We start from the raw sequence: 25,842 nt of genomic DNA, 5'->3' as shown, positions 1-25,842 counted from the left end.
AGTGTTCTCCTACAAATAGAGTTGATTTGGAGATTTCAGCAGCGGGACACAGCTCCTCATATGCCCTTGACAGAATAATAGCCCTCTCTCCTCTACCTGGATTGGCACCCTCTTCAACCAAGCATGCATCATTAGGAAGGATGAAAGGAAACGGATGAACTGATGAACAAGTGACACGTACCTAGCAGAATCCCCGAACATACGGCATACGTTGAAATTTTAAGCACAAAGAGTTTGAATTGTGCATTTTGTTTAAGCCAGAAAAAAATTTTGAGATAACCAATTACAAAATAAAGCCCTAAAGTACAGGGTTTCTATTTGGGGTAATGAAAAAGTTTTGGAAATAGTGGTGATGGTTGCACGACACTGTGAATGTAGTTAATGCCATTGAATTATACACCTAAAAATGATGAAGATGGCAAACTTTGTTTTATATATATACATATATATATATTTTACCACCAAAAAAGAAAAAAATCTATTAACTGTAAAAAGTAAATAAATCCCATGTGACAGCCCAGGTGTTTCTCTCCCTCACCGCTGCTGGCGGTGAACGCTTCCTAACTCTCTCTGCCCATCAATGCTTAATTTCTACTTTGGGACCTGAAAATTAAAACAATTTTATATCTCAACCTCCATTTAACTTTATGACTTGGAATTTCTATGATAATATCCATTCAATTTACTTCCTTTAAAGTGTACGCACCTTAATTTTTTTAAAAATCAAACATTTTATCAACATTTTTAACTTGTTCCTTTTTGCCTTTCTGAACTGCATGTTCTGTGGAATATGTTTAATTTCTGCCATACCCTCCCAGCCCAGTTCTAGGACGTGCTGTTACATGTTCTGGTATTTAGGTTATAGAATTTTTGCAAGTCACTGTGGAAGCTGGCAAAGGTACAAGGCTATGTCAGCATTCATGAGCAATGAGGGAAACTTATTTCTCAGGGAAAAGTCTAAGTTTTCCCCCTAGCAGAAGGAGAAAAAAGGAACCTTTATAGACTAGGCTAGTATATCCTTATGAATGAGTGGATTTCCACAGAATCTGTACTCTCCACCAACTTCCATTATAAAATTAAAAAGACTGTCAGGAAAAACATCACCCCAACACCCCTGAATTGACAATGTCAACGAGGAAGCCCTTGGTTAGCCACTACCCAGGAGGTACACGGCTCAGTGACTGGTGGTCTGGGTCTCCCCACTGGCCATCCCCTCTCCTTGGCTGCGCGTGGACTGCAGAGTGCCCCCACCATCCCCCAACCTCCAAGAAGCCCTCCAGGACTCCTCGCAGGCCTGAGGACCTCTCTGGCAGAAACGCTGGGACCTACTGTGCTCCTTTCCCTTGGCTCTGGCCTTGACATCTCACAGCGTAGGGCTGCAGTACCACATTTGTCCAAAAGGGGCCTCCACCTCAACACAGCGTGCTCTCCAGCCCCGAAGCCCCAACTTCAAGGCTCCACATTCTGAAGAACAGATTAGCTCTACATTTTACCGGTTCTATAATTTCAAAGTCCACATATTGAGTTTACTTATGAGAGCTATCTATACAGCTAGGCCTCGGGGTAGAAATGTAATTATACTTGTCATGTGTGCTCAGACTGTCTAAACTATCTAAAATTGGGACTGTGCATTATACATTGATAGTGGCACAGCAAATTAGCTCAATCTTTCTGGAAAGCAATCTGGCAACACGTAACAGAAGCTATAAAGTCGTTCCTGCCCTTTGACTTGTTAATCTCACTTTGGGGAAAATGCCAAAGGAAACAACACAAAATAATTTGTTTTAAAATGTTCATGCCAATGACGTTTTCAGTAATGAAAAATAAAAATATTATTGACCCAAACCGTCAAGAATAAGAGAATGATAATCACGATGTTACATCACTATACACTAAAGCTATTAAAAATAAACACTAAGTGAATCATATCATTACATGCCAATATATACAACAAATAATTTAAGTTAAAAACTAAATATATTGATAAATAGATGTACGATTAGAAGTGAGTCTGAAAAGATACAAATGAGATTTTAAGGTTAATTAGTTCTTCTTTCCTGTAAATTGATCTAATTTCATAGTATAAATAAAACCAAAAAAGTAATTTTGTACTAATGTCTAAGAAAAGGATCAAAACACAGAGTTAAAAACAGTAATTCTCAGAAATTCCTAAGCCATATAAATTTTTACATATGTATATGTATTTATACTATATGCATGCCTGTAAATATTTATAAAATATCTAAATATATATATGTAATGTAGACCAAAACTATTTACCTGATCACAAGCTACATTTTTCTCATGAATTAATCTTCACTTATTTATTCGAATGCAGTCCTCTGCAAAAAGACCTACTTTGGTGGGGGTGGGGAGGGCGGTGGCTATGAAACACCTAAAAACGATTTCATTCTGAGATGTTTATACAGAATGTAAACTATTCAGCAGCTTTAACATGAAGCCTCTCTCTCCACCCCCATATAGAAGCTCTTCTACCCTGCCTTCCGGGCTCATGGGCAGAGAAACAGGAAAACAGAGCTGTAACAACCCACCAAGATCGAAGGCTTGTTGATCATTTGGAACAGAGCCCTTTACGCATTCCCACCCCTGGCCTGGAGGTTTTCCTGCCTAGAAGATGCGTGTGTTACAACCAGGGCCTGTGAGTCATGGAAAACACAACTCAGCAAAGTGCTGATTATGCCTGTGGTGCCACTTGTCCTTAACCTCCCTCCTTAGGTGTCAGGACCCTCCCAGGCCACCTCCCTCTCCCTTCCAGGCAGGCACACCCATGACCTGCTTTTACAAGTGGGCTCTCGGGGCCCACGCCCTGGGCCTGGTTCCCATCCTGACAGGGAATGCCTAGGAAACTTCTTGGCTAGAGCACAACTGACATTGAAATGCCAAAGATCTTCTGTTATGATGTCCCAAGTTAGCTGCCCGGGTGGTGTCACAGTTCTTTCAGTTTCTGTAGGCTGATTCCTGATGTGACCTCGACTTTTCCTTATTGTTTCCCTTGGGTCCTCTTCTCACATCACTCCCACCGAAGTCCAATATTCCTGGGCCCCTGATTTCTGCTTGCTGGGATCTACTTTGGATCCCTGATCTCATGCTGCTTCCCCAGGCCTGGCCCACTCCTCTGATTACCCTCCATCTTATACTCTCAACCTTCCCTCCGATTCCCCAGCTCTGGCTGCTTCTCAGCTATATACCCTCAGGCTCAGGGATTCAGTTCAGGGGAAAAAACACAATTAGGGTGGCTGGAGAGATACAAGTAGGAAAATACAGTTTGCAAGTATTTCCTTTACTAAACAAGTTCCTTCCTTAGGCTAAATAGCATTTAACAAACTGATCAACCCCTGATAAACCTCAAGCTCATTAAGTATGTAAGCCAGCTGAGATCAGATACAGCACTGTAAATGGTTTACCAATCATAGCTAGGCATTTGTTGATCTACAAACTTTAACATATATAAGCTGGTGTGTGTGTGTGTGTGTGTGTGTGTATGGATCATGAGCCTAGATCACATATTGCGACTCTAAAAAGAAAAAAATACACAAAAAATAAAGAAAAAAGAAAAAAATACACAAAAAATCAATAGTGTGAACAATGGTATACAAATTATCATCTGACCAATACAGCTAAATTTTAACCTAACTTCAAAGTCATTTGACCTATAAATATGAGGATCATTGGAGATCAATAAGATGAACAAATAGCATATTTCTTTCATTAAGGAATATCAGCTACTGCTATCCTTACCTCCAATGATGGCCCCCCATCACTCAGTGATAATGGGCCTGAATTTCAAATATTCACAAATTCTAAATAGGAAGTTCAAATGCTTTCAGAATGAAAGATATACGTAAATCACACAGTCACACCTCAAGCTAACAAATTATTATTCTTCATGATAAACACAAGTGTTTCTCTGACAGAAGATTAGCTTTGACTCCATCTGTCTATCATTCTATTTCTTATACACATGCATATATCAGTAGATGACTATTTATGCTACTTTGGTTAGAGCTTAGTTACTTCAAGAAAGTCACGTGAGTACAACCCATACTTCCAAATCCTTTGGAATGCTAATTTAAAGCGGCATTGTGGAAAAAACCAAGTTGCTAAGCAACATTTTCCATCACACATTAGAAGGACAGGATTTAGTGATCAAGCCAAATTCCACTTAATGTACCAAAGTAACTACAACAAAAGTACGTTTCCATCCAGTCCCTGTTTATTACTTAGCAGCTGTGTCTTTCGATTTAGGGTTATTTCTTACACACCTATTCCCATGGGAGACCTTTACGGAGTCATTTCCTCTCATATGCGGATAACGGCCTAATAATATATGTGTACTTGCAGAACTTAGTTAATGTCAGCTCCAATCCTGAACTACAGAGATGTGTCTACATCTGGAATTAAACCTGATAAAGCAGAAACTATACATGCCATACTTCCTTGGGACCAAAGTAGTCTAGTAATTACTCTAACACAGAAACATGGTAGGAGCATCAGTCAATAAAATAACATAGTAACCTAACCCTTAAGTTAGGTAGATATAATTTTTTTTTAAATTTCAGTATCAGGGGAGGGACTGAAGAGTAATGATATATGTAATAATATTCCAGAGAACCCCATAATTCCAACCACAGCGAAAACAGACTTATCACCGAGCATACAGTGGGACAGCTTCTGACTTCTCAACATGTTCAATCACTTTAGAGTCTAATAGAGGCACAACTCCATGCCTTGGCCCTCTAAAAAAGCATAGCTTTTGTTCTGCTTTACTTTCTACTGTGAAGTTTAGAGCTACTTGAAAAGCTGAGAAGAGAGACATACATTTTTTAAATGTTAACAAACATCACTTTACTAAGATACTGAGAAGGTTAATCAGAGTTCTCTAATATTTTCTAACTTTTCATCTCTCAAAGACTTCATGTAATTTCTCTCTGTCATTTAGTTTATGACACGGCACAGACCAAAAGAGTGAAGATGAAGAGAGTGAGAGAATGAGTGTCACAGGGAACAGACTGGAATGCAGATCTCAAAGCCACGTATAAGTGCTCTTTGCTTCTTTAATGGAGTCAGGCTACTTGGAGCTCTATACAGGTTACCATACATAGGACATATTGTCTATTTTTTATTATGGTAGGAGGACATCTGACTTACTTAATCCAGATGATTCAGTTTTTTCTCATCCCCATCCCCTTCCAAGAAGAAAAAGGCTACTAAATCCACTAGCTTTTCTTTATCTATCAACATTACTCTATCTGAACTCTGAAATGTTCTTAGCTTAAAAAATTGTGTAATAGCTTGTATTTGGAGGCTGAGGGTGGTAAGGAGAAGCTTTGCGCCATTAACAAGCACACAGAAATGTGCGTTTCCAATTGATTCTTTTTCACCTCTGTTCTCCTGGCTTTGAGAGCAGACACCGTTTAGTATGTAACTAATACTGATGCAGTATGTGAAAGGAGAGGATAGAGAATGAATAGAGCAAAGGGCCATGAAGTCTCACAAAGTAAAAGTGTGCCATTAAGGATACCTAGTGTGGGACTTCCCTGGTGGCACAGTGGTTAAGAATCCACCTGCCAATTCAGGGGACACAGGTTTGGTCCCTGGTCCAGGAGGATCCCACATGCCGCGGAGCAACTAAGCCTGTGTGCCACAACTGAGCCTGCACTCTAGAGCCCGTGTGCTGCAACTACTGAGCCCGTGTGCTGCAGCTACTGAAGCCCATGTGCCTAGAGCCCGTGCTCCGCAACAAGAGAAGCCACCGCAATGAGAAGCCTGCACAACACAACGAAGAGTAGCCCCTGCTCACCGCAACACAGCGGTGAAAGCACGCGCGCAGCAACGAAGACCCAACACGGCGAAAACAAACAAACAAACAAAAAGCAGCAACAACAGAAGAATACCTAGTGTGTGTGTGGTGGCAGGTTAGTTCACATGGCAATATACTTGGGCAGTTCGTTATCTGATGGACCAATGCTTCTTACTTCTTGCTCTCTCTTCCATTCAGAAGAAGCAAAGAAGCAAAGGCAAGAGATAAAAACAACAGTCTACTAGACTATAAACCGTTCTTATAGACTACTATAAAAATTAAACATTCTCTTTCTCTCCCCGACCCCCTCCCCTCAAGATCACTGATCATTAAATGCAAGTCTAAGGTTCTTACTGGTAGCAGTTTATAGCAAATGTTTTAATATTAGTATATGTTTTCCAAGTCTCCTAGCTCTTCTGAAGTTGCATTAACCAGGTGGAGGGATGTTCCAGGCAGAAAGAAGAGGAAGTGCCAAAGGCAGAGAGCCATGAAACAACATGAGGTGTGCTGCCAGGAGAGGGGGTGGCTAGGAACTCCAAGTAATTTTGTATTTCTGGAGGCTAAATGAGAGAAAAGCAGTGGAAGAAGCCACGACATAAAGAGCCCTATCTGCCATCCTGGCCTGTAGGTGGCCAGATGCCACTGAAATGTCCAACTACAGGAATGCCCCAGACAGAATCTGGGTTTTAGGTTTGTTGCTCTGTCTACTACGGCACAAGATGGCACCTCAGAAGACAAGAGGACGTACAGGCCAGAGGCTACTTCCTAGAGCCTGGATTCTCCAATGTTAACTATTCCTGGATGTCCACTATAGAACTATTCTGAGGATAACATGAGACCACTGGACCCGGGGACCGGTTTAGAAAGTCAAGTGCACCACTGGGCCACTCAAGGTCTCTCCCCTGGCGACCCGCCCCTGAACCTCGGACTGCCTCAGATGATGCCTCGGATGATGGATGGCTGTATAACCAGCTGTCCCTGACAGACTGCAAAGTGTAGGTGGGTAAGCGGGTATCCTTGATCACCACTCAAGGTCTGAAGTAGAAGCTCCTAGTAAACAGTAGAACAGAACCTGCCGAATATATGTTAATTATGCTGAATTTGTACTGAAGTATCCTAACAAACAGAAGCACTTTGGACACCACTGACTTTTGTTGCCTTCATTTTCCCTAACTTAACATCTGAAAAACCATGGTACTTGCCAGCTAATGGAACACTTTGCTAAATAGAACGTTGTCACCCAGTTCTGTCTACAGATTTCCTACCAGCCTTACAGTTTTCTTGGGTTGCCTCAGGGGAACCCGGGGGCTACGTCACACTAGTCACAGAAGTTTATGTCAGATTGTAGCTCATTTCCCAATCCTCTGCGAATCCGCCCCCAGCCTGAACAACTCACAGCAAAGCGCTAATGCGTGAAACTCCAAAAGCGCTAATGCGTGAAACTCCAAAAACAATAAGTAGCACTTATTTCTATCAGCTGAAAGTCTCATTCCTTACCTCAAACTTAGCCTCACAGCTCTGCCTTGCCCTGACTTCCTCACCTTTTTTATTTCTAACCATCCAAAAAAGGCAAAGCTGAGCATTTGTTCCTAATACCCCTTCTCTAAAATGTTCTTTTGCTTTCTGTCATCAAAACCTTCTCTTGGGCTTCTCTTGTGGCGCAGTGGTTGAGAGTCCGCCTGCCGATGCAGGGGACATGGGTTCGTGCCCTGGTCCGGGAAGATCCCACATGCCGCGGGGCGGCTGGGCCCATGAGTCATGGCCACTGAGCCTGCGTGTCCGGAGCCTGTGCTCCGCAATGGGAGAGGCCACAGCAGTGAGGGCGCGCGTACCGCAAAAAAAAAAAACAAAAAAAACAAACCTTCTCTTCCCACAGTCAAGCTAACAAAATCTCACTTCCTGGATTCCACAGGCCATTTTCATCCGTAATAGTCCCTTCCCTTGACTTAATTCCTGTGATCAATATTATTCATTTTATAACAATGTATCTCTTTCCGGGTAAGATGGCGGAAGAGTAAGACGCGGAGATCACCTTCCTCCCCACGGATACACCAGAAATACAGCTACACGTGGAACAACTCCTACAGAACACCTACTGAATGCTGGCAGAAGACCCCAGACCTCCCAAAAGGCAAGAAACTCCCCACATACCTGGGTAGGGCAAAGCGGAGAGATTCCCGCACAGAGGATCGGTGCCGAGCGGCACCCACCCGCCCGAGAGGCTTGTCTGCTCGCCCGCCAGGGCGGGCGGCGCTGGAAGCTGAGGCTCGGGCTTCGGTCAGAGCGCAGGGAAAGGACTGGGGCTGGCGGCGAGAACTCAGCCTGAAGGGGGCTAATGTGCCACAGCTAGCCGGCAGGGAGTCCGGGAAAACTCTGGAGCTGCCGAAGAGGCAAGAGACTTTTTCTTCCCTCTTGGTTTCCTGGTGCGCGAGGAGAGGGGATTAAGAGCGCTGCTTAAAGGCGCTCCACAGACGGGCGCGAGTCACGACTGAAAGCGCGGAGCCCAGTGACGGGCGTGGGACGCTGGGGCTGCTGCTGCTGCCGCCAAGAAGCCTGTGTGCAAGCGCAGGTCACTGTCCACACCGCCCTTCCAGGAGCCTGTGCAGCCCGCCACTGCTGGGGTCCCGGGATCCAGGGGCGGCTTCCCTGGGAGAACGCACGGCGCGCCTCGGGCTGGTGCAACGTCACGCCGAACTCTGCCGCTGCAGACTCGCCCCGCACTCCGTGCCCCTCCCTCCCGCCCGGCCTGAGTGAGCCAGAGTCCCCGAAGAGGCTGCTCCTTTAACCCTGTCCTGTCTGAGCGAAGAACAGACGCCCTCCGGCGACCTACACGCAGAGGCGGGGCCAAATCCAAAGCTGAGACCCAGGAGCTGTGAGAACAAAGAAGAGAAAGGGAAACCTCTCCCAGCAGCCTCAGAAGCAGCGGATTAAAGCTCCACAATCAACTTGATGTACCCTGCATCTGTGGAATACATGAATAGACAACAAATCATCCCAAATTGAGGAGCCAGGAGTCAGTGCTGTGCCTCTGAGGTGGGAGAGCCAACTTCAGGACACTGGTCCACAAGAGACCTCCCAGCTCCACATAATATCAAACGGCGAAAATCTTCCAGAGATCTCCATCTCAACACCAGCACCCAGCTTCACTCAACGACCAGCAAGCTACAGTGCTGGACACCCTATGCCAAACAACTAGCAAGACAGAAACACAACGCCACCCATTAGCAGAGAGGTGGCCTAAAATCATAAAAAATCCGCAGACACCCCAAAACACACCACCAGACGTGGACCTGCCCACCAGAAAGACAAGATCCAGCCTCATTCACCAGAACACAGGCACTAGTACCTTCCACCAGGAAGCCTACACAACCCACTAAACCAACCTTAGCCACTGGAGACAGACACCAAAAACAACGGGAACTACGAACCTGCAGCCTGCAAAAAGGAGACCCCAAACACAGTAACATAAGCAAAATGAGAAGACAGAAAAACACACAGCAGGAGAAGGAACAAGATAAAAACCCACCAGACCTAACAAATGAAGACGTAATAGGCAGTCTACCTGAAAAAGAATTCAGAATAATGATGGTAAAGATGATCCAAGATTCTATTTCCCAGATCCAAAATCTTGGAAATAGAATAGACAAAATGCAAGAAACAGTTAACAAGGACCTAGAAGAACTAAAGATGAATCAAGCATCGATTAAAAACACAATACATGAAATAAAAAATACTCTAGATGGGATCAATAGCAGAATAACTGAGGCAGAAGAACGGATAAGTGAGGTGGAAGATAAAATAGTGGAAATAACTGCTGCAGAGCAAAATAAAGAAAAAAGAATGAAAAGAACAGAGGACAGTCTCAGAGACCTCTGGGACAACATTAAACGCACCAACATTCAAATTATAGGGGTTCCAGAAGAAGAAGAGAAAAAGAAAGGGACTGAGAAAATATTTGAAGAGATTATAGTTGAAAACTTCCCTAATATGGGAAAGGAAATAGTTAATCAAGTCCAAGAAGCACAGAGAGTCCCATACAGAATAAATCCAAGGAGAAATACGCCAAGACACATATTAATCAAACTGTCAAAAATTAAACACAAAGAAATCATATTAAAAGCAGCAAGGCAAAAACAACAAATAACACACAAGGGAATCCCCATCAGGATAACAGCTGATCTCTCAGCAGAAACTCTACAAGCCAGAAGGGAGTGGCAGGACATAATTAAAGTGATGAAGGAGAAAAACCTGCAACCAAGATTACTCTACCCAGCAAGGATCTCATTCAGATTTTTTTTTTTTTTTTCTTTTTTTTTTTCTTTTTGCGGTACGCGGGCCTCTCACTGTTGTGTCCTCTCCCGTTGCGGAGCACAGGCTCCGGATGCGCAGGCTCAGTGGCCATGGCTCACGGGCCCAGCCGCTCCGCGGCATATGGGATCCTCCCAGACCGGGGCACGAACCCGTATCCCCTGCATCGGCAGGCGGACTCTCAACCACTGCGCCACCAGGGAGGCCCTCTCATTCAGATTTGATGGAGAAATTAAAACGTTTACAGACAAGCAAAAGCTGAGAGAGTTCAGCACCACCAAACCAGCTTTACAACAAATGCTAAAGGAACTTCTCTAGGCAAGAAACACAACAGAAGGAAAAGACCTACAATAACGAACCCAAAACAATTAAGAAAATGGGAATAGGAACATACATATCAATAATTACCTTAAATGTAAATGGACTAAATGCTCCCTCCAAAAGACACAGATTGGCTGAATGGATACAAAAACAAGACCCATATATATGCTGTCTACAAGAGACCCACTTCAGACCTAGAGACACATACAGACTGAAAGTAAGGGGATGGAAAAAGATATTCCATGCAAATGGAAACCAAAAGAAAGCTGGAGTAGCAATTCTCATATCAGACAAAATAGACTTTAAAATAAAGACTACTAGAAGAGACAAAGAAGGACACTACATAATGATCAAGGGATCGATCCAAGAAGAAGATATAACAATTGTAAATATTTATGCACCAAACATAGGAGCACCTCAATACATAAGGCAAATACTAACAGCCATAAAAGGAGAAATCGACAGTAACACAATCATAGTAGGGGACTTTAACACCCCACTTTCACCAATGGACAGATCTTCCAAAATGAAAATAAATAAGGAAACACAAGCTTTAAATGATACCTTAAACAAGATGGACTTAATTGATATTTATAGGACATTCCATCCAAAAACAACAGAATACACATTTTTCTCAAGTGCTCATGGAACATTCTCCAGGATAGATCATATCTTGGGTCACAAATCAAGCCTTGGTAAATTTAAGAAAATTGAAATTGTATCAAGTGTCTTTTCTGACCACAATGCGATGATACTAGATATCAATTACAGGAAAAGAGCTGTAAAAAATACAAACACATGGAGGCTAAACAATACACTACTTAATAACGAAGTGATCACTGAAGAAATCAAAGAGGAATTTAAAAAATACCTAGAAACAAATGACAATGGAGACACGACGACCCAAAACCTATGGGATGCAGCAAAAGCAGTTCTAAGAGGGAAGTTTATAGCAATACAATCCCACCTTAAGAAACAGGAAACATCTCGAATAAACAACCTAACCTTGCACCTAAAGCAATTAGAGAAAGAAGAACAAAAACACCCCAAAGTTAGCAGAAGGAAAGAAATCATAAAAATCAGATCAGAAATAAATGAAAAAGAAATGAAGGAAACGATAGCAAAGATCAATAAAACTAAAAGCTGGTTCTTTGAGAAGATAAACAAAATTGGTAAACCATTAGCCAGACTCATCAAGAAAAGAAGGGAGAAGACTCAAATCAATAGAATTAGAAATGAAAAAGGAGAAGTAACAACTGACACTGCAGAAATACAAAAGATCATGAGAGATTACTACAAGCAACTCTATGCCCATAAAATGGACAACCTGGAAGAGATGGACAAATTCTTAGAAATGCACAACCTGCCAAGACTGACTCAGGAAGAAATAGAAAATATGAATAGACCAATCACAAGCACTGAAATTGAAACTGTGATTAAAAATCTTCCATCAAACAAAAGCCCAGGACCAGATGGCTTCACAGGCGAATTCTATCAAACATTTAGAGAAGAGCTAACACCCATCCCTCTCAAACTCTTCCAAACAATATCAGAGGAAGGAACACTCCCAAACTCATTCTACGAGGCCACCATCACCTTGATACCAAAACCAGGCAAGGATGTCACAAAGAAAGAAAACTACAGGCCAATATCACTGATGAACATAGATGCAAAAATCCTCAACAAAATACTAGCAAACAGAATCCAACAGCACATTAAAAGGATCATACACCATGATCAAGTGGGGTTTATTGCAGGAATGCAAGGATTCTTCAATATACGCAAATCAATCAATGTGATACACCATATTAACAAGTTGAAGGAGAAAAACCATATGATCATCTCAATAGATGCAGAGAAAGCTTTCGACAAAATTCAACACCCATTTATGATAAAAACCCTGCAGAAAGTAGGCATAGAGGGAACTTTCCTCAACATCATAAAGGCCATATATGACAAACCCACAGCCAACATTGTCCTCAATGGTGAAAAACTGAAACCATTTCCACTAAGATCAGGAACAAGACAAGGCTGCCCACTCTCACCACTCTTATTCAACATAGTTTTGGAAGTTTTAGCCACAGCAATCAGAGAAGAAAAGGAAATAAAAGGAATCCAAATCGGAAAAGAAGAAGTAAAGCTGTCACTGTTTGCAGATGACATGATACTATACATAGAGAATCCTAAAGATGCTACCGAAAAACTACTAGAACTAATCAATGAATTTGGTAAAGTAGCAGGATACAAAATTAATGTACAGAAATCTCTGGCATTCCTGTACACTAATGATGAAAAATCTGAAAATGAAATCAAGAAAACACTCCCATTTACCATTGCAACAAAAAGAATAAAATATCTAGGAATAAACCTACCTAAGGAGACAAAAGACCTGTATGCAGAAAATTATAAGACACTGATGAAAGAAATTAAAGATGATACAAATAGATGGAGAGATATACCATGCTCCTGGATTGGAAGAATCAATATTGTGAAAATGACTCTAATACCCAAAGCAATCTACAGATTCAATGCAATCCCTATCAAACTACCACTGGCATTTTTCACAGAACTAGAACAAAAAATTTCAAAATTTGTTTGGAAAAATAAAAGACCCCGAATAGCCAAAGCAATCTTGAGAACGAAAAACGGAGCTGGAGGAATCAGGCTCCCTGACTTCAGACTATACTACAAAGCTACAGTAATCAAGACAGTGTGGTACTGGCATAAAAATAGAAAAATAGATCAGTGGATCAGGATAGAAAGCCCAGAGATAAACCCACGCACATATGGCCAACTTATCTTTGATAAAGGAGGCAGGAATGTACAGTGGAGAAAGGACAGTCTCTTCAATAAGTGGTGCTGGGAAAACTGGACAGGGACATGTAAAAGTTTGAGATTAGATCATTCCCTAACACCATACACAAAAATAAGCTCAAAATGGATTAAAGACTTAAATGTAAGGCCAGAAACTATCAAACTCTTAGAGGAAAACATAGGTAGAACACTCTATGACATAAATCACAGCAAGATCCTTTTGGACCCACCTCCTAGAGAAATGGAAATAAAAACAAAGATAAACACATGGGACCTAATGAAACTTCAAAGCTTTTGCACAGCAAAGGAAACCATAAAGAAGACCAAAAGACAACCCTCAGAATGGGAGAAAATATTTGCAAATGAAGCAACTGACAAAGGATTAATCTCCAAAATTTATAAACAGCTCATGCAGCTCAATAGCAAAAAAACAAACAACCCAATCCAAAAATGGGCAGAAGACTTAAATAGGCATTTCTCCAAAGAAGATATACAGACTGCCAACAAACACATGAAAGAATGCTCAACATCATTAATCATTAGAGAAATGCAAATCAAAACTACAATGAGATATCATCTCACACCAGTCAGAATGGCCATCATCAAGAAATCTAGAAACAATAAATGCTGGAGAGGGTGTGGAAAAAAGGGAACACTCTTGCACTGCTGGTGGGAATGTGAATTGGTACAGCCACTATGGAGAACAGTATGGAGGTTCCTTAAAAAACTAAAAATAGAACTACCATATGACCCAGCAATCCCACTACTAGGCATATACCCTGAGAAAACCATAATTCAAAAAGAGACATGTACCAAAATGTTCATTGCAGCTCTATTCACAATAGCCCGGAGCTGGAAACAACCTAAGTGTCCATCATCGGATGAATGGATAAAGAAGATGTGGCACATATATACAATGGAATATTACTCAGCCATAAAAAGAAACGAAACTGAGCTATTTGTAATGAGGTGGATAGACCTAGAGTCTGTCATACAGAGTGAAGTAAGTCAGAAAGAGAAAGACAAATACCGTATGCTAACACATATATACGGAATTTTAAAAAAAAAAAAAAAAGTCATGAAGGACCTAGGGGCAAAACAGGAATAAAGACACAGACCTACTTGAGAATGGACTTGAGGATATGGGGCGGGGGAAGGGTAAGCTGTGACAAAGCAAAAGAGAGGCATGGACATATATACACTACCAAACGTAAGGTAGATAGATAGTGGGAAGCAGCCACAGAGCACAGGGAGATCAGCTCGGTGCTTTGTGACCGCCTGGAGGGGTGGGATGGGGAGGGTGGGAGGGAGGGAGATGCATGAGGGAAGGGATGTGGGAACAGATGTATATGTATGACTGATTCACTTTGTTATAAAGCAGAAACTAATTTAAAAAATTTAAAAAAAAATAAAATAAAATAAAATAAAATATTTCCAAATGAAAAAAAAAAAACAAAACAAAACAATGTATCTCACGTTGTCATCCAAACTAGCTTATACATTCTTTAAAAGCCCAAAGGAAGGCTTATACATTTCTGTGTCCCACCTGTGACGCCCACAGTGAGGTAGCTGGAGTTTGGGCTCAGTAAATCTCCATTTAACAATAGAGTCGGTCCTCCGTATCCGCAGGTTCTGCACCTGCAGATACAACCGATCATGGATCAAAAATATTTGGAAAAAATTTTCAAAAAGTTCCAAAGAGCACAACTTGAATTTGCTGCACACTGGCAACTATTTACATAGCACTTACATCGTATTGACACTATTCACATAGTATTTACACCGTATTAGATATTGTAAGTAATCTAGAGATGATTTGGAGGATGTGCAGATGTGCGTAGGTTATATGGAAATATCACCTTATATAAGGACTTGAGCGTCCACAGATTTGGTATCTGCTGGTGTCCTGGAGCCCATCCCTCACAGATACCAAGGGACGACTGTAATCACATTCACATCGACATGAATTTCTTCAACCAGCATTTTTATTCATAAAGGTAACAGTAAAGCCCTCAAGAGCCTTTGGAACTAGAGAGACACTGAGGGCATTTTCCAGATTTATTTAAAAGGAAAAATTAAGACTAAAGGGGTAAGAAACTTGGCCAAAGTTAAAGAAATGGCTGAAACGATAATGAGCCCAAGAGTGTACCCACTTTATGAAAGGAAGTGTTTAATAAACTAAACCCCAATCCCTCTGACAAAGTCATCCTTACCCTCAACTCAATATTTTCCTGCATTAAACAGAGGGTGGTATGCGTCAGCACTAAAGTACAATGCCAAAGGTAATTACTCTAATTATCTGGAAAATTCCTGAATTACTTTCTTCCCATTGCTAAAGCAGATGTGCCCTTAATATCCAGAGCAAACCCATTAAGACTATAACAGTAAACAGTCAGAGAAGGGGAAATGCATAAAAAAAATCTTGAAAGCTTTACACTGGATAGTGACAGGAAGCCACAAAGTGTAAATGACCAGAAGCAGAACTGATTTTGTTTTTTATCTAAACTGTGTCCCCTTATAATTGCTGTGATTTACAGGCTCAATGCTTTAACCCATGGGCTGTTTCCGGCCACAGGAAGGAACTGGGTACTCATTCAAAAACTGTCACATAAATAGCCACTTACCAGCTCACCTGGGGAGTGTAATGTTGTACAAGTAGTAAAGAATGCCAATTTTATTTATTTTACTACTTGTAAACTCCCTGAGGAAAGGGGCAAGCTGGTAAGTTTCCTGACCATTCAAGCCTTAATTATCCATACAAGCAGATCAGAGAAGAATCACAAAGAAGTCAAAATGAATAATCAAAAAAACTTTTACAATCAACTTTGTAATGAATTCAGATACTTCCAGGCACCTTCTTTCCTTAAATGAATAGGGACCACCAGCCTGAAAAATGCTAGAGCACAGAGGTCAAATACACTGGTCTTGGAGTCACGGGACCAAGGTCTCAGTACTTGATTGGAAACTCACTAGTCGTATAATCTCAAGCAAGCTATTTAACCTCTATAATTTTCCATTCCCTCATCTGTAAAGTGATGAAGCTAAAACCAACTGCCTTACTGGTTTGCGGAGAAGATTAAATGTAAGGTATTTGATGTATTCGGCACAGCACTTCGCAAATATTTAATAAATATGTATTTTAGTATTGGTAGCGTTTAAGGACTGAATGGAAATCAGCAGGGAGGAGGGAAAGGAAGAGGATGTACTCGTTGTCAAGTGTATTGCAAAGTAAAGGACAAGTCACTCGAAGGCCAACTGCTACTCTTATAAAAATATCTGAGGAACATGCATGTCCCCTAATTGCTTTCGTGAAAACCAAGGTTCTTAACCAACTACCTATTCTAGGAATGCAAGTAGAGAAATCTGCTTTTCTTCCTACCTGAAAGGGTTTCCTCCTTATGTTTTCTGGAAGCCCACCTGTCACACAGGTTGGGAACCCTGGTTCAGTGCAATAGAGGCTTCTAGGGCTACCTAACCAGCAGAGAAGGTGGAACTCATACATTACCTGCGCCCAGTGGTTTTTAAATACAATCATGCATGTTTCTGGGTCAACTCCCTGCAAGCTCACAGCCTGCCGGAGTCTGCCTTCTGTCGCAACCGATGACATCATAAACCTTCAAAAACCAAATGCTTCTAAGTCATATTTAATTTTCATGAAAATTTGGTAAGCAGTCACTAACTTTCAAGTGTCACAGTAGAAATGTAACTTCTTCACATTTCATTGTCACTTTCCAAACCTGTAATGACAAAAACAAAAAATGCATCCCATTACATTCATATATTAAACAGGACACTGACTTAAGTTAAAATCAAAACACAGACATTCTCAAAGTCCAACACTGAGCAAAAATATCAACAAAATAGACATTTATACTCAACCTAAAGCCTTTCTTCTGTTTTCTCTCACTTTGCTACTAACTATATAAAATAATGATGCTACCAAAGCTACATGAATAAATTAAACAATTATTGGATTTATTCTCTCCACTATCACCAACTAGATTATTATTCTATATCACTAGATTATTATTATTCTAGATTATTATTCTAGATTATTAGATTATTATTATTATAGATTATTATTATTATTATTAGATTTTTATTCTGTATCACTCAAATCTAGTTTCCAGAAGCAATAAACTATGATAGCAATGTTAGTGGTGTGTAAAAACACCCAGAAACAGGAAAATCATTAGTTAATAGTGACTGAAATAAATGGCTTGATGTAACTTAGGGGAGTTATAACACAGCACCCAGACTCCTGGGTCCAATAATACCAATTTTTTTAATCAACGACTGTCATAATGGAATTGAAAGCATTCTCAGTCATTTTGTGGCTACAACCTAAGTTAAGGTTTCCAGCTTTCCTGAAAAATAAGAGAATTCCAGGTAACCCTGACAAATCAGATAGTAATGATCCATCAAAAACAAGAGAGTGCTTACTTGGTGTGAGGACAAGGCAACAGTGCACTTATCAATGAAAAATGAGTTATGTGGACAAAATATGAAGAAAGCCTGACTCCAAGAGGGCCAGTGGGGAGAAAAAAAGATACTGGGGTCATAGAGTATACAGGCAATGTGATCCAGTTGTGTGGTGCTAACTCTCTGACAAAAGCACTAAGATACTGGTATTATTATCTTAGATTCATCAGCCCAAAAAAGGACTGGGGACAGTTCAAAACGTTATTTGTTTAGTGTACAGACTAGAGAGAGTTCAGAGAAAAGTAATTACATTATAATTACCAGAGCACTGGAAAACAAAGTCCATGATAAAATTTCCAGACTCGTAGTGCTAAAAGATTAAAAAAAAAAAAAAAAAAAAAGAGGCTATTTTCAACTGAGTAACATGAGGGTATTACAAGGAGAACACTGATCAACTATTCCTTCTATAAACAAGGGACTTCAGGTGATGATTCAGGTTAGACTTATTGATCAAGTTCTTTGTGGGAAGAGGACTTCAACACTGGAAAATAGTTAAAGGAATATTCAAAACAAGTACCTCTGTTGGGGGCGTGTAGAAGAGTAACCAATCAACATTAAAAAAAGATCTTCATAATAAATTTTAGTACATAAGAAAAGAAAACACGTAAGAATTAATAATTTGGGGAATGAAACATTTCTTAAGGAGAATGATGGGGGATTAAGGTGTGTGGAAAGAGGGAAGCCTGTTAGGAGGACTGCATAGATATTGTAAGTGAAACAGTTTACATGTATCTTTCATGACTATGTTTTGTTATGTATATTGGTGAATTCCCCAACATATAATTCTTAATAATACAAATGTGTTGTTTTATTTTTTTTTAATAAATTTATTTATTTATTTATGGCTGTGTTGGGTCTTCGTTGCTGCACATGGGCTTTCACTAGTTGTGGCGAGCATGGGCTACTCTTCTTTGCGGTGCACGGGCTTCTCATTGTGTTGGCTTCTCGTTGCGGAGCACGGGCTCTAGAGCACAGGCTCAGTAGTTGTGGTGCACGGGCTTCGTTGCTCTGTGGCATGTGGGATCTTCCCGGACCAGGGCTCGAACCCGTGTCCCCTGCATTGGCAGGCGGATTCTTAACCACTGTGCCACCAGGGAAGCCCAAATCTGTTGTTGTCAATAAGACACTGTCCATTACCAACATGGCCCTTTGCCACTGAGACGCATGTTACACTGCGCCCAACTGGTGTTTTAAAAATCAGGAGTGTCTGCCCATGCACGCAGAGTATGTGTTCCCAGTCACACACACACACACACACACACACACACACACACACACACACACACTCCCTGTGATCCTCCCGCCACTCTCTTGACCTCACTTTGGTTCGCAGGCTAGCCCTTCTAGACGGTATCTCATTGTGCAACCCTGTTTTAAGTGATGAGATAAAACAAGTTCTGATTCAACTTCCTTGCTGTCCTAAACACTACATTTCTTTGAAAATGTCAAGGTCTCTTATTCAGATGGTGTAATGATAATAACGGAGAAAATCAGAGTGTTTGGGTTTAGCCCAGAGGTTGAAAAAGTAGAAGACTCTCTGAGATGCCTTCCAGCTCTGGGACTCTCAGATTCTTCTTCGAAGGTATAAAGGGAACATAAATCATGCCAATTGCCTCTGCATCAAAAACAGAAAGATGCTCTCTAAGATCCTTCACATTAGTTCTCAAAGGGACTTCACGTGCGTCTTTTCAGATAGTGAGACCACAGTACAGACAGGATAAATTTCTTAGCCGCGGCCAAGAACTTACAAGTCAGTTTTGATGGAGACAGAAATGTCTCTTGACTCCTAGTCCAGTGTTCTTTCTAGAAACTGTATTCTCCTTGCTCCTGGCTATAATCCCTAGCCCTAGTCCCCTAAGGAATCTGTATCTTCTCTGAGAAAGGTACATCTCACTTGGTTGATGCTTATCCAATCATACTCTTGAGGCAGATGCCTGAAAAATCTAAATATGCCATGAATATAGAAACCACAACATCGAGAGAACCTGGGAGAGAAAGCAGAGGGGGAGGCAAGTCCAGCAAGCCACGTTTGGGAAGCGAAAAGCTATTGCAGGAGACCCTGTCAAAGAAAACACCACCTAAGCACCCAGAAGCCACTCTCTCTCTCATTCCCAGGTTAAAGTGGTAAAGCACTGGCATGTCCCCAGGGCAGTGTGAAAATGAAAGAGATGACTCCATATTTATGAGCGATGTTTTAGGACCCATTTCCTCAAGCACCAAGGTTTTCAACATATTTCTGCATTTTCCTGTTATCAGCCTTTCCTTTTTCCAATTCCAAGCATTTTACTTAACCCTTAGACAACAGCTAAAAATCCCAAATGAAGAAAACAGAAGGGCAATACTAAGCAAAAGGCTGTGAGCAGGTAGGAGAGGCTGCAGGTGCTAGATCGTGTGCTTATGGCATGTGGCATCGCTGGATGTCACCGCTTCTTGCCCTCTGCTCTCTTCAGTCTAAGGCATCTGAAGTTGGGAATGGTTAAGGTAAAGCTTGCTGCTCTTGGCACACATGCAGCCTGTTCTTCCCATAAATACATACATGCACATCAACTCGAATTTCATGCCTGAGAGAAAGCTCTAGAAATTGTTTAGCCCCTAACAAGTGATTTTTTTCCCTTTCTTCAAACAAACCACCACCAACAAAAAATACCCAAAGGACTCTCCCCACAGTGGTTGCATGTGGTATTGTGGTACGGTTGTTGAGGTTTTTGGTCTTGGGGGGAAGAGATGAGTTATCAAAATACATGTATGTATTATGTATGTACATATGAACGAATGCTGAGATATTAGTACAGTTTCTATACTTCAAAGACAGAACCGACTATATTATTTCCAAAGACATTACTGAGTGGTCACATTTATATATCTCATTAATATTATATATAAAAATATTTTCCATCAATAAGGAGAGAAAAATTCTATTAAATATTGTTGAAGACAGAGATAACTGACATAAGAATTACCTATATTTTTATTTGCCCTTTTTTGAAAGTATATGATATCTTTTATTTGACTATGAAAAAAGCACAAGCATATGCTTCCATATCACAGAATTATAAAATGTACCATATAATCATAAAAGCCTAGATTCTAGTCATCTAGATTATACCTCTTTCCAATGTAAAAATTCCTTCTACCGCCCTCCCAGACAGACATCTTATCTAATTTCAGACCCTCTCAAAAACTACAATACTTAGGAGAGCTGTAAATGGGTCAAAATCACATTTTTTCCTGAACTACCAATGACTATATTTTAATATAGCTCTCTTTCACTATCAGGCTGGACTTATAATGTATACGTTTTGGCATTTAATTACATATTATTACATACCATCCTTCAATTCTTTTACATATTTAAATATAATATCTTCTAATAATGGACTATAAAAAAATCCTGAAAGGAAAGAAGTAGATGGCCACCTTAAGGGAGACACAGCCAAGGGAACATTTTTATTAAGGGAAAAGTGACTATATTTGTAGGTCTAATGAGAAGGAATCAACGAACATGGAGAATTTGAAGATACCAAAGAAAAAAAAAGGGGGGGGGATTTTGATGGGGCAAGAGGAGGAGAAAGGCGAGGTCAAGAGCACAGTTAGGAGAGGCCTAGAGAAAAAAGAGAAGCACGGCCGAGTCTTTTCATAGTGAGTCACCAAATCTTGAACTTGATGGAAAGGCTCCCTTCCTACCTTTCCTTCTCCTTCCCTCCTGATATTCCTCTGGTTGGTTTCTGGAGACAGTCAGAGAGGATAGGTGGATTTAAAGTGGGGAACAAAGCATCAGGGCTAAGAGTTTTTAGCTCAGTTCTCCAAGCATGGAAGTCAGGAAACTTAGGTCCCTACTCAGGGACTTAAGCTTTGACTGGCAGACAGGGCCCAGGACTCTAGCTCCAGCTCTAACCATCAGGAGACTCTTGGTTTGGAACCTCGCTTCGGGGAGTAGTTAGGACTAAATGATTATTTCTGAGGTCTCTCCCAGTTCAAAAGTCATCATTTTACACATTCTTTTGCAACTGTTACACTAATTGGGGAGGGGTAATCAGATAATCATTAAAGGAGGCTAATGGCCGTGGTACAAAAATCTTTGAGAGAATTCTAGTTGTAAACAGGATTCTACCTGTATTCTTTCATGATTAATGCATATTTCACTTAAGGAACCTAAAGCACAGAAATCAACCATCTCAAATATAATTTGTGTTTGGTTTGTTTTTTTCCTGAGCAACTGCCAGTAGAAAAACTCATGTTTTAGAATGCACTTCGGAAGGCTCTGAATTGGCTGCTATTAAATACATAAAGAGTCTACTAATGTAAATGTGCTTATCAAGTAAAATTCCATCTAAGGGTGAAGACTCTTCAAATATTGGGAAAACCGGAAGAGACAGGAACCGTGTGCCCTCAACTATAGCTAACAGCAGTGGGGGGAATTCATTTTGGGTCAGACTACCTCAGACAACGTCTACTTAGAGCCTAATAAAATCCTATTAAGACTAAATCCTCCCTGTTCTCTGATCCTCTGGCCCAGTTTCCTTTTCTCTCTTGCTGTTGTATCACATGGCAATGCTGGGCTGTTGGAAAGAAAGCCAGAATCTAATATAGCCCCGACTCTCCTGGACCTTGTCCTAAGACTCCCTCAACTTGTTGGCTCATGCCTTGTTCGCTATCCATCATTTCAGTAAAGTACACCTCGTTTTGTTCCCTCAAGTTGTAGGTCACCAGTTAACACAGAGGGTGTACACAAAGAAAATTCTTGCAACATGTGCATTCCAAATGGTTTCAGGCTTTGATAAATGCATGCCTCAAAATAGTAACCAGACTGCAGAAAACTGTTATTCATGCCATGAAATCATTCCACCATGTTTTACATCTTAATTTCACTAAAACAAGCTGCTAACCAACTAGGTCATACCCGAGTGCCATGCAAGTGACTGGTAAACAGAATAAATGGAGAAGAAACATTAAAATTAATATTCAAAACATACCTAAACTTTGTTATGGGACTTAATTTTTAAGGCTGCTTAAGAAACTAAACCCCTAGTGGCAAGGGTTTGGAATGTAAAAATTACTGAAAACTGTAGCAAGTGAATTGTGACTGAACATGGAGTGATTTGTCAGAACGTGACAACTGGACCACTCTTGGGCAAAGTCTCCCCAACGACCCAATCAATCACTACCATCTTGGTAGTATGCACCATCCTGTCACATCACTATCTTTTTTTTGTTTGTTTTTTTTTTTTGTGGTACACGGGCCTCTCACTGTTGTGGCCCCTCCCGTTGCGGAGCACAGGCTCCGGACGCGCAGGCTCAGCGGCCATGGCTCACGGGCCCAGCCGCTCCGCGGCACGTGGGATCTTCCCGGACCGGGGCACGAACCCGCGTCCCCTGCATCGGCAGGCGGACTCTCAACCACTGCGCCACCAGGGAAGCCCCCAATCACTATCTTGATGAAAGCTATTAAGGGACAACTCAGTTACAATATCTGCCATAAAACCCTAAAATTTAGCTAAGGTAAATTCAGAGATAAATTTATCTGACAGATTCTGTGGGATAGTATTTTAAAGCAGAGATTTGAGGTAGATGCTTGGAATCTCTCTCTAAGAAGAATACTTTCATACTAATGAAGCTCTTCGCAAGAAATGTTCCTGGATAAAAAGTATGTAAGTTTTTGACCAACATGTCTTGGTCACTTTCCCTGGAAAAGTAGGTGCCTTTGGAAAGGTATGCTGTTTAGTCTAATACTTGTCTTTGCAGCTCTATCAATCAGAATTAGTTCCCTACCAGCAGCCTTTCAAATGCCTTTATGTGAAAAATGTCAAATATACAACCTGCACTGTAATTAAGATGATGTGATGATTATCTTTTGGAATAGCAACATGAAAAAATCTCCTTTTCGAAAATGTCCTTCATCCATGCATGGTTTAAGACATACTAAGAGCAATGAGTGTAGTAACAATAAAATTCCACATATGTCCACGAATCTCACAAAATGTGGGCTTATTTTTCTGAAGAGAGTTGGCTGTAGTTTTCAGCCAATTCTAAAAAGGGTCCATGAATTTCTTCCCTTCAAAATTGTTTAAAAGGCTCTTTAAAGATGCATTCATTGTAAAACCATGAAGAGTCCCAAAACAGAGACTAATAGCCAGTTCAAATTCTAAAGGTGTTACTGAAGAGACAGCCATGGAGCTTTTGTGACTTCGGTGATACAGAAACTTCCATTTCAGCAGCTTGGGGGTTGTTCCAGCCTGTGAGTAACCATGATCTTGAGTAACAATGAGGGCAGGCCTCAGTGCCTCACAAACTTCATGGCTGGTTAAATACTTCCACGCCAACTCAAAACACTGCAAGGTGCGGCATCAGAGGTACAAAGTGATTAGCATTTATTATAATGTCAGCAACAGGCTCAAAGAACATGGTCCTATGCCAATTAGGACAAAGCACCTTTCTTCACCAGGCTATGAAATGGGCCACAAGGAGTTTGGGGGCCTTTTGTGCACTACAGACATGACAGAAGTGGAGTAAATCACTGGTACTTGAAATAGCCCATACAGGTATCGTGGAATTACAGGTGGAATAATATTAGCACTTATGTGGTAACCTAAGACCGCAAAGTTCTAATTTCACATTTCTTTACTTTTTATGAACATAAAAATAATGAAAGACTTCCTCACATGTAAATATAATAATCTAACAAATGGTATCACTGCTGTACCAGAATTTAAAAGACTATATTTTCTCATCGAAGAGTAGGCAAAAGATTCTAGAAGTTCATAGTAAAAACGTACTGGTTTAAAGTAGTTAACCACTCACATATATATTATTGCTATGAGCAGTTTATCATCAAGATGTCATATTGATAAAAATAAAAAGCCAAATCTAGAATCATTGAAAACTTTCAGGGGGAAGAAGATTTTATCTTGAAATTTCTCCCTCCTCAGTAACAGCTACATGGGCCTCAGTTATATACTATCAGTGTCCAGACTTACACATTTCAAGAGGTGACTTAGGAGAAGTAAAAATGGGTCCATCTCATACACCTCAGGTGAGAACATAAACTGGTGTTCTATCTGCAAAGGGCAATTTGGCAACAGTCTTCAAAACCGCTTGTGTGCATTTATCCTATAAATGTACTTTTACCTTACAAAATGACATACTGAATAGTAGCAAAGAGTTGACACTTACTGGGCACTTCTCTGTGCCAGATACTACTCTGAAGACATTACACCATTAACTCATTAAATTTTCTCAGCAATCCTGTGAACTACATTTCCCTCTTCTACAGATTAGGAAACTGAGGCACAGAGAGGCAAAGGAGGTGGTCTAATCAAGGTCACACAGATATTCTGGGGTCTAACCTAGGCACATTCTCTTATACACTAGCACCTCTCTAACTACAGAGATATCCTTTGCAGCATTGTTTAGATAGTAAACAATTGGAAAGATCCCAAATATCCATTAGCAACGGTCTGGTTAAATAAATAAGGCACTTCTATATAATGAACTAACTATGTCACAATTTTTAAAAGGATGCAGCAGATCAGCCAAGATGGCAGAGTAGAAAGGCCCTGAGCTCACCTCCTTCCACAATCACATCAAAATCACAACTATTTGCAGAAGAAGACCAAAACCTATCAGAAAAGATCTTTTCCAATTAAAGACATAAAGAAGGAACCAAAAGGAAGTGGGTAGGAGGGGCAGAGTTGCAATCTTATCAATACCCACAAACTGGAGAATAATTATATTACAGAAATTCTCCCACAGGAGTGAGAGTTACAAGCCCCACGTTGAGCTCTCCTGCCCAGGGGTCCTGCACCAGGAATATGAGCCCCACAGCATTCAGCTTTGAAGGCCAGCAGGGCTTAATTTCGGGAGTCCCAAAGGACAGGGAAAGAGACATTTCACTGGTAAAGGGAGTACACAATATCTCACAAGCACTGGGACCCAGGGTAAAAGCAGTAATTTGATAAGAGGCTGAGCCAGACCTACCTACTGGTCTTGGACAGTCTCCCAAGAGTGGCAAGGGGCAACTGCAGCTCACCCCCGGGACACAAACACTGGCGGCAGCCATTCTTGGGAGCCCCTTCTACCAGGTGGACACTGGTTTTGGT

The 25,842-nt window shown here is 40.9% G+C and overlaps 1 protein-coding gene across 1 annotated transcript in view; it reads right to left on the bottom strand.

Moving 5' to 3' along the window:
• Positions 1–16,987, bottom strand: part of FHIP1A (FHF complex subunit HOOK interacting protein 1A) — a 109,195-nt gene extending 92,208 nt beyond the window's left edge. The window contains exon 1 of the mRNA XM_081252762.1: positions 16,770–16,987. Coding sequence (XP_081108888.1) covers positions 16,770–16,874 — 105 coding nt within the window. The 5' untranslated portion in view covers positions 16,875–16,987. The remainder of the gene's footprint in view (positions 1–16,769) is intronic.
• Between the last annotated feature and the right edge of the window lie 8,855 nt (positions 16,988–25,842).

Source organism: Mesoplodon bidens (assembly GCF_964165515.1).
Source record: "Mesoplodon bidens genome assembly, chromosome: 1".
Taxonomy (NCBI): Eukaryota; Metazoa; Chordata; class Mammalia; order Artiodactyla; family Ziphiidae; genus Mesoplodon; species Mesoplodon bidens.
Note: the sequence above shows the minus strand (reverse complement) of the source record. Positions and strands in the feature narration are given on the sequence as shown.